General features: G+C 37.3%; 1 protein-coding gene across 4 annotated transcripts in view; it reads right to left on the bottom strand.

Moving 5' to 3' along the window:
- Nucleotides 1–17143, bottom strand: part of pacs2 (phosphofurin acidic cluster sorting protein 2) — a 44110-nt gene extending 26967 nt beyond the window's left edge. For 2 of the 4 annotated variants that reach the window (XM_073873459.1, XM_073873458.1), the window contains exon 1: nucleotides 16679–17143. In XM_073873459.1, coding sequence (XP_073729560.1) covers nucleotides 16679–16797 — 119 coding nt within the window. In that variant the 5' untranslated portion in view covers nucleotides 16798–17143. The remainder of the gene's footprint in view (nucleotides 1–16678) is intronic. The other 2 variants (XM_073873461.1, XM_073873460.1) reach the window with 1 other exon arrangement.
- Between the last annotated feature and the right edge of the window lie 924 nt (nucleotides 17144–18067).

Consider the following 18067-nt stretch of genomic DNA (forward strand, 5'->3'; position numbering starts at 1 on the left):
AAGTACCCACTAGCTTTCATAGAATAATTCCACGGAATAGCTTGTTTTTTGTTTAACAGAAGAAAGAAATCTCCATTTTTGGTGAACTATCATTTTAAGCACAGACTTTGAAGGGGGAATTTGCAGAAAGAAGCAGGGAATTTCAGAGATGCAGTGAAAAAGCAGTATTGTTAGGAATGTGGCAGTGGGAAGTGATCAGGGGACCAGAGAGGGCCCCCAAAGGCCCCAGGCATCACAGAGACACAACCAAATGCAAAAAGATCACTCACGTCCACCTAATAGAATATTAATGAGAAATGCTTTATATATTCAAATCACATAGCAGGTACTCAGAAGACAAGGAAGAGACAGTGAGCTTGTGTGTGTGTGTGTGTGTGTGTGTGTGTGTGTGTGTGTGTGTGTGTGTGTGTGTGTGTGTGAGAGTGTGTGTGTGTGTGTGTGTGTGTGTTACAATCATTTTGCGCTCTCAGTGATCTAAAGGCTGGTATTGTTCACACATCATTCTCTTTTTGACACGCATACACACAAACAAAAGCCATTCTTCTCCGCTGAGGGATCAGCATGCAAACTCTGACCACAACAAAGGAACACACACTGCTGATCTCAGTAGACTTTACACACAAGAACATAACATTTTATTCTGACACAAACAAACGTTGGTTAAAATGGCACATTAATGATTTGTTGCTGTGACTGCAGTTTATGGCTTCAGAAATTCTCCTTTAAGAGTCCTCATAATGAATCTCACAAATAATAAATGTAAGAAAAGACAATGCTTCACCATACAGTAAGGTTTTGGCAATTAGTTCACTTTAAACCATCCAATGGTTTTGATAAGGAAACATTTTAAACTTTACAAACTACAGTCGTATGCATGTTCACAAGAGAGTTGAGGTCAGGCTGGAGGCTGACCTCTGACCCAATTTTTATTTTTCAGTAGACATTTAATAACCGCATGGATTCGTTTTTGATGGATGGATGCACTTTTTTGTAATTTTAAAGGGATAGTTTACCCAAAAATGAAAATTCTGTCATCATTTACTCACTCTCATGTTGTTACAAACCTGTATAAATTTAATTGTTCTGATGAACACAAAGCAAGATATTTTGAGAAATGTTTGTAACCAAACCGTTCGTGGACCCTATTTACTTCTATGGTATTCTTTCTTCCTATTATGGAAGTGAATGGGGTCCACGAAAGGTTTGGTTACAAACATTTCTCAAAATATCTTCCTTCGTGTTTACAAAAAAAACAAAGAGTTTGTAACAACACGAGAGTGAGTAAATAATGACAGAATTGTCATTTTTGGGTGAACTATCCCTTTAAAAATGGGGCACTATTCAATGCCATAAAAGCTTAAAGGAATAGTCTACCCTTTTGCCATATTAAACTATGTTATTACCTCAACTTAGACGAATTAATACATATCTATCTTTTTTCAATGCATTCAATGCATGCACCTAAGTTGAGGTAATAGGAGTTATTTTTAAGCACTTTTGTCTCACAGGGACTTCTGGCTCCACACGTTGGGTTCCCAAGAAAAACACACAAACCATGAGTATTCCACACACAAAGTTTCTGTTCTGTTTTTTTTTTTCAGTACAAAGCCTCAATATTTCAGCTGCTGTGGTGTGAGGTGTGTGAGAAAAATGCATCTCTCACAACACACACATACGTGTCAATCAAACCCCTCGAATAACTACTTATTATAACCTTTTATAAATAGCCTACCTAACAGTCTTTAATAAGCTATCACACAAAAATAGAGACTTACTCATTTTCTAAGGAGTTAAAGATAAACATGGCTCATTTCACTCACTGCCATAACTCAATCACAGCTCCATTACACACACTTTGCTAAGGACACCGTGTGCATCTCCATCGTACAGATGCTGCAGGGCCTTTGAAAGCACAAAGGATATTAGACCAAAGTCAATTTTATCAATTTCTCATTACAGAACTTCTCCCATCATTCCTGACTCAAGTTACATACGTACACACAGTTATGCCAGTACTCTCTGTTATGCTAAGAGGTGAATGCTAAGGGGTTGAATGGTGCTTGGATTACATGCCAGACAGAAAATGGAATTTTTTTTGATCATTTACTTACCCTCACGTTGTTCCAAACCTGTATAAATTTCTTTGTTCTGCTCAACACAAATGAAGATATTTTGAAAAATTTTATGTTAATAACCAAAGAGATCTGGGGCACCATTCACTTTCTATAGTAATATTTTTTTTCCTTCTAGGGAAGTCAATGTTGCCCCAGATCTGCCTGGCTATAAACATTCTTCAAAATATCTTCCTTTGTATTCAGCAGAACAAAGAAATTTTATTCAAATTTGGAACAACAGGAGGGTAAGTCTAGGGGTTTGCGATATGATGATATTTGATCGTGAAGAATTAAAATGTCTCCCTGAAACATCATTGTATCGTGATTCGTGCCTACATCAAGTACGCGACAAGGGGTGAACTACATGAAGGCGAGGTAAGGACCGGGTATACCTTTTTCCGCGTCCGTGTTCGGCTCGCACGCTGAGCTTTCCGAAACATACGCAATACAAATGATTTCTTATTCAAATTACTACTCTACTCTAGTACATCAAAAAATGTATAAGTGAATAAAAGTAACCGAGTGATTCTCACGAAAACTTGGTTTTAAAAATGTCAAGCATGAAAATGTAAAAATTGCTTAAATTTACTTTTTTTCCCACCAGACATTGAAAAACAAAGTCTGGAGTAAATGGGAACATTAATTTAAAAACTTTTACTTATCATTTAACACTTTTTGTAACATAATTAAAAAAATTAGTCCTAAAAAATCTCATTACCGCAACAGTCAGAAAACATCAACACTGACATATTTTCAAAATGACATGACAAACCTGAAAGAACATAATTTGGAGATTCTGCACATGCATTTAAAATCAAAGTATTATGCTTCTATTAATTAAATTAACATTTAATAAGCATCTGTTGCGGTAATGATAATCAAAATGTCGTGTAAGCATTCTGACAAGACAATATTTCAAATTAACTGTAAAAAAATGATCTTACCTGGTAGCCATCTTGAAGTAACTGGTCCATGTGCTTGGTCACTCAAAATCAAACTTTATTAAAATTCTGTATGTGTGCTTAAACTGTTCTCAAAAAGTGTTGCGGAGGATGAGAACATCAGGCATGGACACATCATTTTCCTAATTTTTCTTCATTACTATTATACATGAATATTCAGTAAAAAAAATTCTGTCATCTAAAGTAGTCTAGCAAAACATCCATTTATTTTTTTTCTTAATATTTTTGTGTTAATTTGATAAAATTACAACATAACGCATGTTCAAACACAGCCGGACACACTGCGGTAATGAGAATTTCAGCAGAAAATGAGATAAAATTTACAATTATAAATTCTTATGTTGAAATCACACATTGTGCAAGGTAGAACACAGTATTGTGTTAATTCTGATGCTTTTTAATGTTACTATATTACACATTTTAAAGCTAAAATCATTAGTGCCGTGGTGTTTCAATGGTTTCGTGAGAATCACTCGTATATGAGAAAAAACGTGACAACTATTGGCCCCGAAATATATTGGAAATTCATTTAGGTGTTTAGGTGGATGGGAAGAGTTTGTAACTTGTTTGATAAAACAGTTTTACCAATTGCAGTTATTGACGCAAATGGCACAGAAAAACAAGCTACACCTTAAGATAAAACACGTGTTTGTGTGCCTTCCAGAGTATAGGTGAGGTTTTAAAGACCTTTCCCATGCTGGAACCATGTGTGTGTGATCTCATCAGAATGATGCGTTTCAAAAATTTGCTACGAGTCTGAATGCAAGTAAAACCCTAGAGAGCTGACCTACATTCACTTCTGAAGGCAAAGAACATACACAGATTTTTCTTCCAATATACTTCTTCTAATAAGGTCAGCACATTATAATTAACTCGGTGTCACACACACACACACACACACACACACACACACACACACACACACACAGTCTACAAGTACACATTACTATATTAATACCACATGTCTTGCTGAGTACAGGCAATTTTTACAGTCTCAGCCTAAAAATTTCTTTCTCTGGAAATAATGAAGACTACAAACGTTACAGGATTTAGGAAAATTTGTAGGAAAAAACACTGACCATCATCTTCTTTGTATAAAACCATAATTCACACACAATGCCCTTGGGAACATGCTCAAAATCAAAAGTTTTTTACAAACTTGTACAGTAAAAGCACACTCACAATGCAAATAAATAATCAAATTCATGACATTTTGGGACCCCATGTTATTACAGGAAAAAAGTAATAGGCCTGCCAAATAATTGCACACACTTGACATTACCACTCATCCTATTTATTTGAATAATATGTTTGAGCATCTAAGAAGTACAGAAATGTAGCAGAGGGTCAAGACGACCTGCAGTGTTAAACTGTTCAAAAACCTCTTGTGCATGTGTGTAAGAGATTAATATGAACACAGCAACAATTTATTAGATTAGATTATGTAGATTAATTACAGTAGATTTGATTTGAATTCATTTTGCATTGGTCAGATTACAGGAATCCTTGACCTACACATGACAGACCGAACAAACTCTCCCTAATCCTCTTATCATAGACAGATAGAAAAGATCCAGTTACCCTGAGCCTTTACAGATACAGATAAGAGGAAATAAACTGATGCAAAGTATCCCTCTGTATTTCACTGGAGTACAAGCACACATCTATCTGCATATACTTAGCTTACAACTCATTTAGTCACGGCTGTGAGTGTAAACATCCATCAAACTGACGGAAAACATTCACACGATCTCTTTCTTTCCAAAAAACAGTGACCTAAATTTTTCACTTTCTTATTGGATTACACATATAAACACACAAATGAGACCCAAAATCACAAGCATTGGGTTCCATCTACTCGCTACACAATTCTAAAATCGCTTTTTTAGAATTGTGTGCTTGAATGTTGTAGAAAAACAACTATAATTACATATATATATCAACCCAAGCATTGTTATTTTATAGGTCCCGATTTTTTTATTGCGTTTACAGTGCGCACTGCGCAATATATAACGTGTTCATGTTTCACATGTAAAAAAAACTGCGGTATTTTTCACACAATTTACTTATCTGTATAGCGCTGTTTTACTGTCCTAAAAACGGGCTGATGTCTTCCTTGTTCTATGAAGTCCCTACTTCAGAAATACGTATTGAGTTCTAATTGTGTAGTTTGGTTGGTGCGTTGTGATTCGATAGCAGCTTAGCTTGCCGTTAGCTTAGCTGGCGACTGACGTAATCCTGTGGGCGGAGTTTAGTCAAAAAACTGTTCTACTGATCTCATTAAAGCAGGAAGTAGAGGGCTGTTGTCCAAACCGGTTGTTCGCTGTAGGCTTTGATAGGTGAATTCTGTTACATATATATATATATATATATATATATATATATATATATATATATATATATATATATATATATATATATATATATATATATATATATATATATATATATATATATATATATATATATATATATCTCGCCTGGCAGTGAACTTTGAGCTTTAGCATTTTGCAGGTATTATTTATGCTCTAACAGCAACATTACACACCAACTAGGGTTTAAAAATGGGATCAGAAAGAACGTGACCTTTAAAATCATAAAAACAAGTTGTTGAGTTTGAAATTGTAAATCGATATCTAGGATTTGGCTGAAGACTTGTTTTCAAATTTAGGAGCCTTCTATAATGCAATGAAGTACACTTGGTTACTCTGCACCTGTGCTCTTCTGTCCACATCTTTGCATTTGGGCTGGTTTTGCACTTGAATGTATGCTGTTAAGTGTAACTTTGCCTTGAGGGCTCACATACTTCATACTCCCCAACCCAAACATTCCCATGCTTTACAGAAGAGAAAAAAAATAATGAGAACAGAAAACAGTGCAGCTGACTTCAAAATGGTGAACTGAAATCTGTGCATGCTATACATTTAAATTATCAATATACAATGTGTTACCTCCTGTCTTAAAGGGATAGTTCACCAAAAAAATTTAAATGATGTTATCATATACTCTTATGGGGTGGGCGGTAGACATAATTAACCGGTAGAAATGTCAACCGGTAGAGATTTTGGACTATCGTTTCTATCGAGGTTACGCGCCCACGTCATGCTCCAGTGCACGTGGTCGTGAAAACGTAACGTTTGTACACGTATTTATGGACTGCAGTTTTAAAACAAGTTATTTTAAGCCATTGAAACGCAGACAACAGATCTGTATGCGTGCGTTCTTTCTGTGTGAGGAGCGGACAAGTCGTACAACCGCTGCTCTATCTGTCTGTGAGGAGCGCGCAAGTCGCGCGACCGCTGCTCATTAAGCTCGTGAGCATTTTTCCGATTTATTGGCCTTAAATACACATATGCGTCAAAATTCCTGTCTTTGCAAGCATCCTCATAAACCAGTTAGGTCTTAAGAGAAAGTAAACAGCTAAAAGAGAAACTGCATGTGTAACAGTGTATTGGATCCGGACTTTGGTCTTAAAGGGTCTTAAAGGGGAAGTTACCTAATTCGGTCCTGTCTGTCACTCGTGTCAATCAAACAGCATTGAGAGAAAATCTCTCACTGCTCCTGATTAAATCACTTTTCTACCTTAAATAAAAATATATATAGGCCAATACATGCATAATTATTTATTATCATTCTTATATCATTGACTGTTTATCTTCAGGGAGCTTGAGTTTTGTTTGTTTTTATCTTCTTTCTATGCTCGTATAAGTTTTTTGTGAGAATTATGAACATTTCTATGGTATTAAAGTTTTAAACCTTATTAAAACATTTAAAACTCTACCGTGATACATATCGTTATCATGATATAAAATTAATCGTATCGTGATAGAAGATTTTGGTCATATCGCCCACCCCTATACTCTTATGTTGTTACAGCCCTATATTAATGTATTTTTTCTGCTGAACACAAAGGAAAATATTTGTAATCAGTAGGGCTGTCACAATGATTAAACAATCGTCTCATCGCGATTGTTGACCTCATCACAATAATTTCAGATCACCGCAATGATTGCACATCTCTCTAAAAAACACAAGGGGGAGCTGTGGCGTCTGTATAAACGAGACGGTTACGGTATCAGATGGCGTACCTTAACTGACAATGTAATGCGATACATTGCAAAGACATTTAATACAGTTTAAAAAAACAGCATTTAAAGAAATGCTGCAAAATTTTGATAAGCAGTATGAACCATTATCATTAAATAATTAATTTTAAATATGTGTTATGCGTGTTAATATTCACTGCTAAACCTTGCAAAAGATTTACTTTAAATAATCACAACAATGTGTGAAAATTATTTCATGAACAAACAAAATGTATGAGAATTAAATATCAAAGCAATAAAACAGACAATTAATCGCTATTACCGCAGTGTTTCCCATACATTGATTTATTTGTGGCGGCCCACCACAGAATCAACACTGGCCCCCACAAATAGAATTTTCATGATTCCCCATTTACATTTTTATTTCACTATTTAAAACAGCTTAATTCGGCTTAAAATATAATTTGATATATAATACAGATCAAATACAGATACAGATCAAAGAGTAGAAGTGAAACATATTTCAGGTGCCAACACTAGATCAAATGCAAACACGACATGATGACGTCACATATATGCTAATTAGCGGGTGACGTCATCACCACCACAGTCTCTCAAAATCCTGTGGGAAACACTGTACCGTCACAATTTATTTAACTGTCAGCCAAATTTTATAATCGTGACAGCCCTAGTAATTAGGCTGAAACAGAAGCACCATTGACCTTCATAGTAGGAAAAATACAACTATGGAAGTTAATGGTGCTCAAAAATAGTTTGGTTACAAAAATATCTTCTTTTGTGTTCAGCAGAACAAAGAAATTAATAGAGGTTTGTAACAACACGAGGGTGAGAAAATTATGACATAATTTCATTATTGGTTGAACTTTCCCTTTTACAAAGAGACACACTTGTACCGGTCTAATGCACAGTTTGTTCTAGGTTTACTGCGCTATTTAAGAAAAAAGGGAAAGCCTACGGCCCATGTTGCTATGTGATCATGCACATTTCATCAGAATGCAGATGCTGGTTTTACATTCTTGTTAACCATAATTCAAAGACCTACTGCTGCTGGCACACACAGGGGCTTTGGGAAAAGAGCAGGTTACAGTCAATAAACCAGCTATTTCTGTCTCTGATGTGTAGACCCTAGGAGTCCCCAGGGTGCGAGGCATCTGTTTGCTGGGGTGTGCTCAGATGCCAGTATGATCTGGAATCTTCTGAATCTTTGGACCTCGCAGTGATGTGGCAATCAGAAGTTGTGATCACTCTTCAGTAGTCAAGAAATAAAAATACTTCAAAGCATATACGTCAATGCAAATGTAGGTAACATGGATTAGTAAACTAAAAACTATGTGACATTGCACAATGCACATGATTGATCTATAGGTTAGGTTATGCAAGCAGAATTGTGTGTCTGACTACTTTCATACCAGTGGAGGTATGCAAAGTTAAAGTTATAACATACAGCGGGGAAAATAAGTATTTGACACATCCGCATAGTAAGGGGATTTCTAATTGGGCTATTGACAAAAAAACAGATGTAGCCATCAAGCCAAATTTTGAATTCATACAAAGAAATCAGAACATTTAAGTATACAAGTTGAGTCATAATAAATAATGTGAAATGACACAGGGAATAAGTATTGAACACATGAACAAGGTGCAAAATGGCATAGAAAGCCAGATCACCACCTGAAATCTGTCAGTATTGAGAGAGAAACCCTGCCCACAATCAGTACTAATTGATATCAGCTTCTTTAGTCCTAATTGATGGCCTATGAAGCTATAAAGTGTCTCATTACCCAGGAGACTTAATGATGGGTAAAAGCAAAGAACTCTCTTAAGATCTGCATAATCTTATCGTTGAAAAGCATTTTGATGGGAATGGTTATAGGCGCATTTGCAGAATGTTCCTGTGAGCACTGTGGGGGCCATTATCCAGAAATGGAAAGAGCATCACTTCACCATAAACCGGCCACGATCAGGTGCCCCACATAAGATCCCTGTCCAAGTTATCCAAAGAATAATCTGCAGAGTTCTCCAAGAGTCAAGAAACACTCGCAAAACTTCAGGAAGACCTTGCATCAGCAGGTACTGTTGTTTCAAAGAAAACTATAAGCATTGCACCGAACCGCCGTGGCATCCATGCACACTCACCACGCAAGACTCCACTGGTGAACATAACGCATGTTGAGGCTCGGGTGAAGTTTGCGAAAGAGCATTTGGAGAAGCCTGTGGAATATTGGGAGACTACAGTATGGTCAGATAAAAGCAAAATTGAAATTTTTGGCAGTCATTCTACACACCATGTTTGGAAAAGAAATGGCACTGCCCACCACCCCAAGAACACCATACCAACAGTTAAGTTTGGGGGTGGAAGCATCATGGTTTGGGGCTGCTTTTCAGCAAGGGGTACTGGCAGACTTCATATTATTGAAGGCAGGATGAATGGAGAAATGTACCGGGACATTCTGGATAAAAATCTGCTGCCATCTATCAGAAAGCTGAAAATAAAAAGAGGGTGGCCAAGGAAATAATGAAGTGGTCAGTCAATCACCTGACCTAAATCCCATAAAAGTATTAAATAAAGTGTGTTCAATACTTATTCCCTTTGTCATTTCACTTTATTTATTATGACTCAACTTGTATACATAAATGTTCTGATTTCTTTGTATGAACTCAATATTTGGCCTAATTGCTGCATCTGGTGGAAATATTGTGTCAATAGCCCACTTAGAAATCCCCTGATGTGTCAAATACTTAATTTTCCTGCTGTATAAACAGGTGATTATAAACAATGCTGTGAAACCTTTTCCACTTTAAAGAAAAGTTTATGCAACCGACAGAAATCTGTGAATGTAAAAGGTTCTTTATAAAACCATGCAGCCTGACAAAAAAAACATTTTATGAACCTTGAATATTGTTATTTAGTTAAAGCTACTCTTATCTCATGATGTGATGGTAAACACAAACAGGAAAACGGACTTTATTTTGGGTCACATGCAAATAGTTAACAAATTCAGACGGCAGCACAGCTCCGCTAAACAACATTAAAATCTGACTCTACCTGCGTTCGTCTCTGCAATGAAAGAAAAATCGTACAAGCCTTTGGTATTGTCCTCGCCGATAATAAAGTGTCATTGTTTGGCACAGACTACAAAGAGGATTCCTTCATTCATAATTCTTGAATGCAGAACACGAGACATTCAAAGAAATTCTAACAGGCAGGTTAAAGCACAAAACTTTGAGATTTGTAATGTATGTTACGATCTGTATGACAAGCTTTTGAATAGGTAGTGTGTGTTTATGTCTCAGTATCTTTTGATAACCTTCAAACTTGCCCCACATGGAAGCACTAGAAAAACCAAGCACAAACAGAGAGAAAAACAAACACATTTGTCCTTCGGCCTACATTAGTTGCTGAGTAAGCAAATAACAATGCATTGAAGTGTGTGAAGTAGGGCTGCATGATGATGACACAAATCATAATTGTCGATTTTTCACATTGATGTGTGAATAAGTCGGTAATGTCCTATTGTAAGGGGTCCAAATATGACCCCATCCATCCGTTTGGCCCAACGACGGAATCCAAACGAAGGGTAATAGCGCGTTCGGTCTTTTCCGGCGCTTGCAGGTGACGTTTTGGCATTTATGTAATTTTGTATTATTATCTCTTATCTGACTCCAAAGACAAAGATTTAGTTTATATTATATTACAAATCAGATTGATTATTACTTTTAAAACTTACAGAATTTAGATGGATGTTTGTTTATTTATTCTGATAAAGCTCTGGTATTACACTCGTTCATTCGGTTCTCATAGTCGCACATGATCCTAGTACGGGCCTCATAATTAATATACTGGTCAACGGTCATAAGCGAATCAGTGTTGGTCGCTGCCAGAGGTTGGACTATACGCTTAAGCGGCCGCTCTCTGCGTGCTCAACTTTAAACATACTTTATTTAGTCCCCTTAGAGGTGACACTTAATTATTACAATAATTATTTCTAATCAAAATGAATGAATAGAATAAGATTGAAATAAACTGAGGTTGAGACTTACCCTATTTAGAGTAATCAGAGATGTTACTCTAAACGGAAACACAGCCTCCACGCTTCTAAGTACACTTAAACTAACGCCAATTTGCTAGTCGTATCTCACAAATCCTCAGCTGATGTATTATTCACTATCTAACTGGGATTTGGGCCGATCCTAGCCTGATTTCTGTCCTTACGGTAACTACGGATACAACGGTATTACTTGCAGTGTCAACATTTACCGAGCAACACAGAATAAAATCAAACATAACAATTTATTAACCAGGTAAGGAAAAACATAATTCAGAAGCCAATTTACATTCCAATTCAAATACAAAACAAACGAAAAACCATTGCATACCTGGTGAGGAGATGAAGATCTGGTTACAGATTCCTCAAAATAAAATAAAATACATGATGCTATATCAAAGATACAGCATCATGGGGTGCATTTCTAGATATTGAAAGTCCCGCCTAAATCTTCTACACATCTCCTTAAATAACCAGAGAACAAAGCATATAGGAATTTGGTACTGATTGGTTGTTGTAGAACCAAGGGCTGTCCTTAATTTGCACACGGTGGGTGATTGGCTTATACTTAGAATGGGAGGTGTCTATTAACATTGAATGAAGTTTCACATATACTTTAACATTGTATTCTGTTGTTATATGGGTGAGACCTTTGTAACCACTTGCAATGAGATATTTCAATGAAAAACAAATAAGATACAGATTTTAGATTCTTTGTGCATGTAGCATTTCATATACAGTTTGCTTTGAGACAATAAGAATACAAATGTATGACACCCTAAAGGTGTGTCTTTGAAACCCAGATGTTTCTCAGTGGGAAGTCCACTGTGAATCGTAGAGAGTTGCTTTCCCGAGCACTCACTTTGCCCCCATGCAGTATCCTTTGGGGAGGTGCTATATTTATTCAGGAAATTGTCTTACACTATTCACAGAAAATCACGTACAATGGGATTTAAAATATGTATCTAAAATAATAAAGGGGACATTTCACAAAACTTTTCCAAGATGTCATGTCAAATAAATCAAATAAAAGTTCTAGCTCAAAATACGATATAGATCATATAGCATGTTAAAATTTCCACTTTGTAGGTGTGAGCAAAAATGTGCTGTTTTGGGTGTGCAATTAATTTTAAATGCAAATGAGCTCTGCACTAAATGGCAGTGCCGTGGTTGGATAGTGCAGATTAAGGGGCGGTATTATCCCCTTCTGACATCACAAGGGGAGACAAATTTCAATGACGGCCTATTTCTTCACAAGCTTGCAGAGGTTTACCAAAACCAAGTTACCGGGTTGATCTTTTGTGCATTTTCTAGGTTGATACAAGCACTGGGGAGTCGGGACACAATTACAGCACTTATACATGGAAAAGGTCACGATATTCATGATATGTTCTCTTTAAAATATAAAAATATGATACAAGAGCAAAATACAAGAGCAGTAAACCGAGGCAACGATGTCGTTTAGTAGACACGCACATTATTGCTGATTGGTGTTTTGATAGTCGGCCCGAAATTGTGCACTCCGCCTTAAATACAAGGTGTTAACGGGGCCAGAGAGTATAAGCAGCAACACAAATATGTACAATAAAATGTGCACAATAAAAACTACTGCATCCTATTAAAGACATTTAGAGTCAGAGCATCTGCTATCAATCCAAATCAAGCACACGCACACAACACATACTAACCAGAGCAAAACAGCTCTTTTCCATATAAACAATACAGCGGTCTATTCTGCTCCTGTCAGTGTGTGTGTAAGAATGGCAGTGGGTGTGTTAAAACAAAGGCTGTTTCTTCCCTCAGGGTGAGAACGCAGCACACACTCCACCAACACACACAAATATGACCAGCTAGCACAGTCTGTACAATCACAGGGAAAAAGGGAGAGAGAGGGAGAGATAGAAAGGGAGAGAGAGACTATTGTTTGATTGAAATGATGCCCACTTGAGAACACAAAGCACCATAAGGGGGTCGAGCTTGCACACACACACAGCTGCATAGAGTCACTATAAAGACCAAGCGTGTATTTAACTTCTGGTGGTGAATTTTCCCTAAGGTACACTTAAACTTACTTTTTGCACCAAAAATGGGCACAATTTAGTTATAGTTTATGACCAATCTTCTAGTGTACACGCCCTCTTTCCTTGCCAAAAACACCACTTTGCGCGCACAGGATGCAGGTTAACCGTCAGCTCCAGAACTGGTTTATAACTCCCCCATCCATCAACACTATCTTTACAAAATCTGCATTACACACTGAAACATATGCGCAACGTTTTGGGGCACATATTTATTAACAATAGTTACTATCATATTTCCTCTATATCAGCCAAGCATAACAGACACTGTTGACGCAAATAAAATTGGGTATCTCATGACAAAAATGGGACGTTTTTGCAGCTCAGTATCAATATATGGACTTGAGAAGCAGGACTGAGTTTGATATTTTTTCTTCAAACAATGCATTTCCATTTTAAATATGAGGTTTCTCACGACATGACCCCATTAAACAACTTCTTATGTCAACATTTATATAGAACGCCTCATTTAAATCTCATATTAGACAAACAAAGTTTGACATGCACTTAAAACTATTTGCACTTCATATTCATTGGCTGGACTGAAAACTGTATAAATGAATAACATATACTAGAAAACCCAGCTCTTCAACTTAAAGGATTAGTCCATTTTCTTTAAAAAAATCCAGATAATTTACTCATCACCATGTCATCCAAAATGTTCATGTCTTTCTATGTTCAGTCGAAAATAAATTATGTTTTTGAGGAAAACATTCCAGGATTTTTCTCATTTTAATGGACCCCAACACTTAACAGTTTTAATGCAGTTTAAAATTGCAGTTTTAAAAGGACTCTAAATGATCTCAAACGAGGCATAAGGGTCTTATCTAGCAAAACAATTGTCATTTTTGGCAAGAAAATATGCACTTTTAAACCACAACTTCTCGTCTTCCTCCGGTTGTGTGACACGCCAGCGCGACCTCACGTAATTGCGTAATAACCCCGAAAGGTCACGTGTTACATATATGAAACGCACATTTGCTGACCATTTTAAACTTCTAACTGGGGCGTAGTTTCGCATACATCATCTGTGACCTCTTGACGTGATGACGTATTACGTGAGGTTACACGACCGGAGGAAGACGAGAAGTTGTGGTTTAAAAGTGCATATTTTTTATTTTTCTTGCCAAAAAATGACAATCGTTTCGCTAGATAAGACCCTTATGCCTCGTTTGGGATCGTTTAGTTTCCTTTGAAACTGCAATTTTAAACTGCATTAAAACTGTTAGGTATTGGGGTCCATTGGAGTCCATTGGGGTGGGAAAAATCCTGGAATGTTTTCCAAAAAAACATGATTGCTTCTCGACTGAGCAGGGAGAGACATCCACATTTTGGATGACATGATGGTGAGTAAAATTATCTGGATTTTTTTTAAAGAAAATTGTTGTTTTATTTGTAAATTTTCAGTCTGCTGTAGGGCTACACGATATTGACGGGAAATGCAATAACTTGCTAAACAATACGACACAAGATATGCGATACAGGAAATAATAGAAATTATGATCAAATTTTAATAATCGAAAACTGTGTAATTAACATACATTTCATGTTGTTAGCTGAATATATGAAATATTAAAATTATTCAGTAATCACAAACCATTGTAGTATGCACATTTGCGATATTCTCTGTGATTTCCAAATATCTTGCTGCCCTAGTGTGCTGTTTATATGACTCTGACTGACTTCAGCGAGACTCGATCGGTCGGTATCTGTCACTTCTGACAGCTTAATTGAATGTGAGATTAACTGCAGCTTCAGTGATCTAATATTAAGGTCTCTTAAATCTATCAAACTCCATCACACACAACCGCCACGTGGGCATCTGACAGCCAGCATGTGTGTCTGTGACCTATTTTGCTGGTAGTGAATCTGATGTGTCTGCTTAATAAAAATCACAGCTGTTCAATTCAGAGATGCTTTTATATAAACACTCAAAACATGATGACATCAGCTCTTGGTAATAATAAATAACTGATCGCAGGCCACTAACATTCAGAGATGATGAATTTAATTGTGATTGTGGAATGCACAGGTATACACTGACTAAACACACATTCAACACAAGTGTGTATCAAACTGCAGGTTTCTTTTTTTATCTCCACCCACAGAATGTTTTAAATAGATTATAATAATTCTATCACAAAAATAGCCTGCCAATCAAACAGTACTTCCAGAGGAGGCCACTCCCACCAACCATCAGATGATTCATGATTCATTTCATGTTGTGACAGCCATGTATGTATGTCACTGTCTGCTCTCAATTTCATTATTTGAACAAACTAAACTATAATATAATTACAGTTTGTAAACTATCTGTCAACTGTAATCCCACACACATGTATGGGCTAGACAGAAAGTTCACTGCATGACAACCATTCAGAGTCACACTTCTCTCGTTTATCTCTCCGTATGCTTTTGTTTAGACTTGCTTTGAAGGTCATTCTCAACGTGCGGACACAACCCTCAGATCATAATCATAACTGTTAAATAGGACTAACAACCTGCATGCCGGCACACTTACGATGCCTGTTAAGCTTGTTTTATTAGAAGCCGCTCTGTTCCAGGAAGGGTTCTTTGATCAAATCTGTGGCTGGTAAAAATGGAGAAAAAGTGACAAAGAGAAACAGAAAGAAAGCGGGAAGGCTTATGCTTTCTGATGACTCATGACAGACAATAAGTGAGGCTAGGAGTTTTTCTGACTCACAACATCTGCATCTAGTGCATCTAGTGCAGTGTCTCTCAACAGGGGGCCCGGGCCCACTATAGGGAGGATCATCCAACTTCCAAGGGGGCCTTAAATAAGATGACCTTAAATTATGATAAAACAAGAAATAAAGCCATTTTTAACAAATAAATCTCAAAATATCTTTTTATGCTAAATTTCAGATGTTGTTATAAATAACGGGGGCCTTGAAGTCAAAAGGTTGAGCTCAGTTGATCTAGTGAATCTGTCGGGTTAACACCGGCCCGCCCCTGCCTGCTGAACCAGTCCGTGATGCTGGACATCTCCAGTAAAACCTATTCATAACAAACCTCGCGTGCCATCCAACCCGACGTTACAATGGTCAAATAGTATGTGGTCGCAGGAAAATGACAACCCCCCTCGCGCCAACACAACAGCGTGAAATAAACACCCATATGCAAAACGTAAAGACTCTGTACCAGTGATCAAATTTGTAAAATTTTCATGGTGAGTGAGAATGACAGGCGTAAAAAATCTGCAGAACACTAGATCGGATTTGTGCCACCGTGATCCGATGCTGACATCGATCCAGTCGGCGCACTACAATGAAAGTCTAACTACTTCACACACCCTTTCTCTGTCTGACACGCGCACCACTCCCCGCCGCCTTGCACCTGTCTACCCGCCAATAACAACCCGCCAGGGGTCCGATGTCGCACGACTCTCACCTGGGGATGCAGTTAGGAGAGGAGCCGTCAATCTCCCAGGTAGCGAAAAGGTTCATAGGCACGGGTCTGTTCAGGGCCCCGCTCCCAGGAAAGCTCAACCGGCCACTTCTCTCCGCCATGCTCGCTGCTGGTGTCCCGTTCACCTCCACTCGACACACTGAGCAAACTTCTCCCTCAGAATCAAGCTTGTTTTAAATCCCCCAGCGAGGAAGCTGGTAATCCACTGGTTTGCGCCGATAGGTTATCATTCACCGTGGGCGCAGCGATTCACGTGCCGTTTTTAGAGTGCAGCTAAATGCCTCCGTGGTTCGGTTCATGACGGAATTTCCACACCGCGCACCGAGCGCTCCCGATGAGAAACTGCAGCACCACTCTGTGTCGCCGCAGGAAGTTACGTGACCAGCGTTATTCCAGACAACTTGCGCATCTGCGCGCTGGCACACTCACCCCCGGGCTCGGGATCATGCTCGGAATGGTGGGCAGATAACGGGACGTCACATTTTTTTTATTCATTGTCCCACAATCCTCTGCAAATCCGTGTATGTTTCACTAAATTAAAATAATTAAGAAAATCATTTAAAATGTAAATGTAAACTAATAACACGTACGTCATGCTGGTGCTGTACTATGGCAGACTACATGGAAAAATACTGTATACATATTTTTGGTACGGTATTCTGTGGTTATTATAGTTAAAAAGTGTATTAATGTGGTAGTATTATTTAATATTTACCATTGTGGGATTGACATTTGGTGAGCTTCCTGTTGTGTTGCTTTTGTAAACTTGTATTTTATTTTAGAAATTTAGTATAAAAGTAAAAAAAAACTTCCTGCATTTTTTTAACTTCCTGCAATTTATATTAACGATTAATATGGTACCGACGTCATGTGCGTCCTGAATGGCAATTGGTCTTCTTTCTTGTATTTATTTGCATAATACATTATGATCGGCCTTAAGTTGTTTGCGTCTATTTAATCGTTCCAATTTACGTCGCATAGTAAAAAAAAATTTGTGTCCAGGAAGAACTAATTTCCAAAAGGACTTAAAAATGGTTTAAAATAAAACAAAACAAGCATTAAAATAAAATCCAAAACAACTTAAAATCACAAATGTAAAAAAAAACAGTGCAAGTTGTTACAAATGAATTGTAAAAAATATTTCTGGATAGAAAGTTCAGTGATGGGAGTTCTAATATTGTTGCGGACGGTGTGTGGTGGGGTCTTAATTTAAAAAAAAAGTTTATCTAAATTTTATTTTGCCAAAGGCAGCAGCAACTTTTTCATTTGACAAATCTTTGAGAGGGCAGTAATTAACCTGTCTGCACGGTTTGTGTGTTCCAAACGATATCACAATGGCCGTTTTTATTCTCGTCAGTTCTTATTTGATCT

This window comes from Misgurnus anguillicaudatus, chromosome 11 (genome assembly GCF_027580225.2).
Source record: "Misgurnus anguillicaudatus chromosome 11, ASM2758022v2, whole genome shotgun sequence".
In the NCBI taxonomy this organism is placed as follows: Eukaryota; Metazoa; Chordata; class Actinopteri; order Cypriniformes; family Cobitidae; genus Misgurnus; species Misgurnus anguillicaudatus.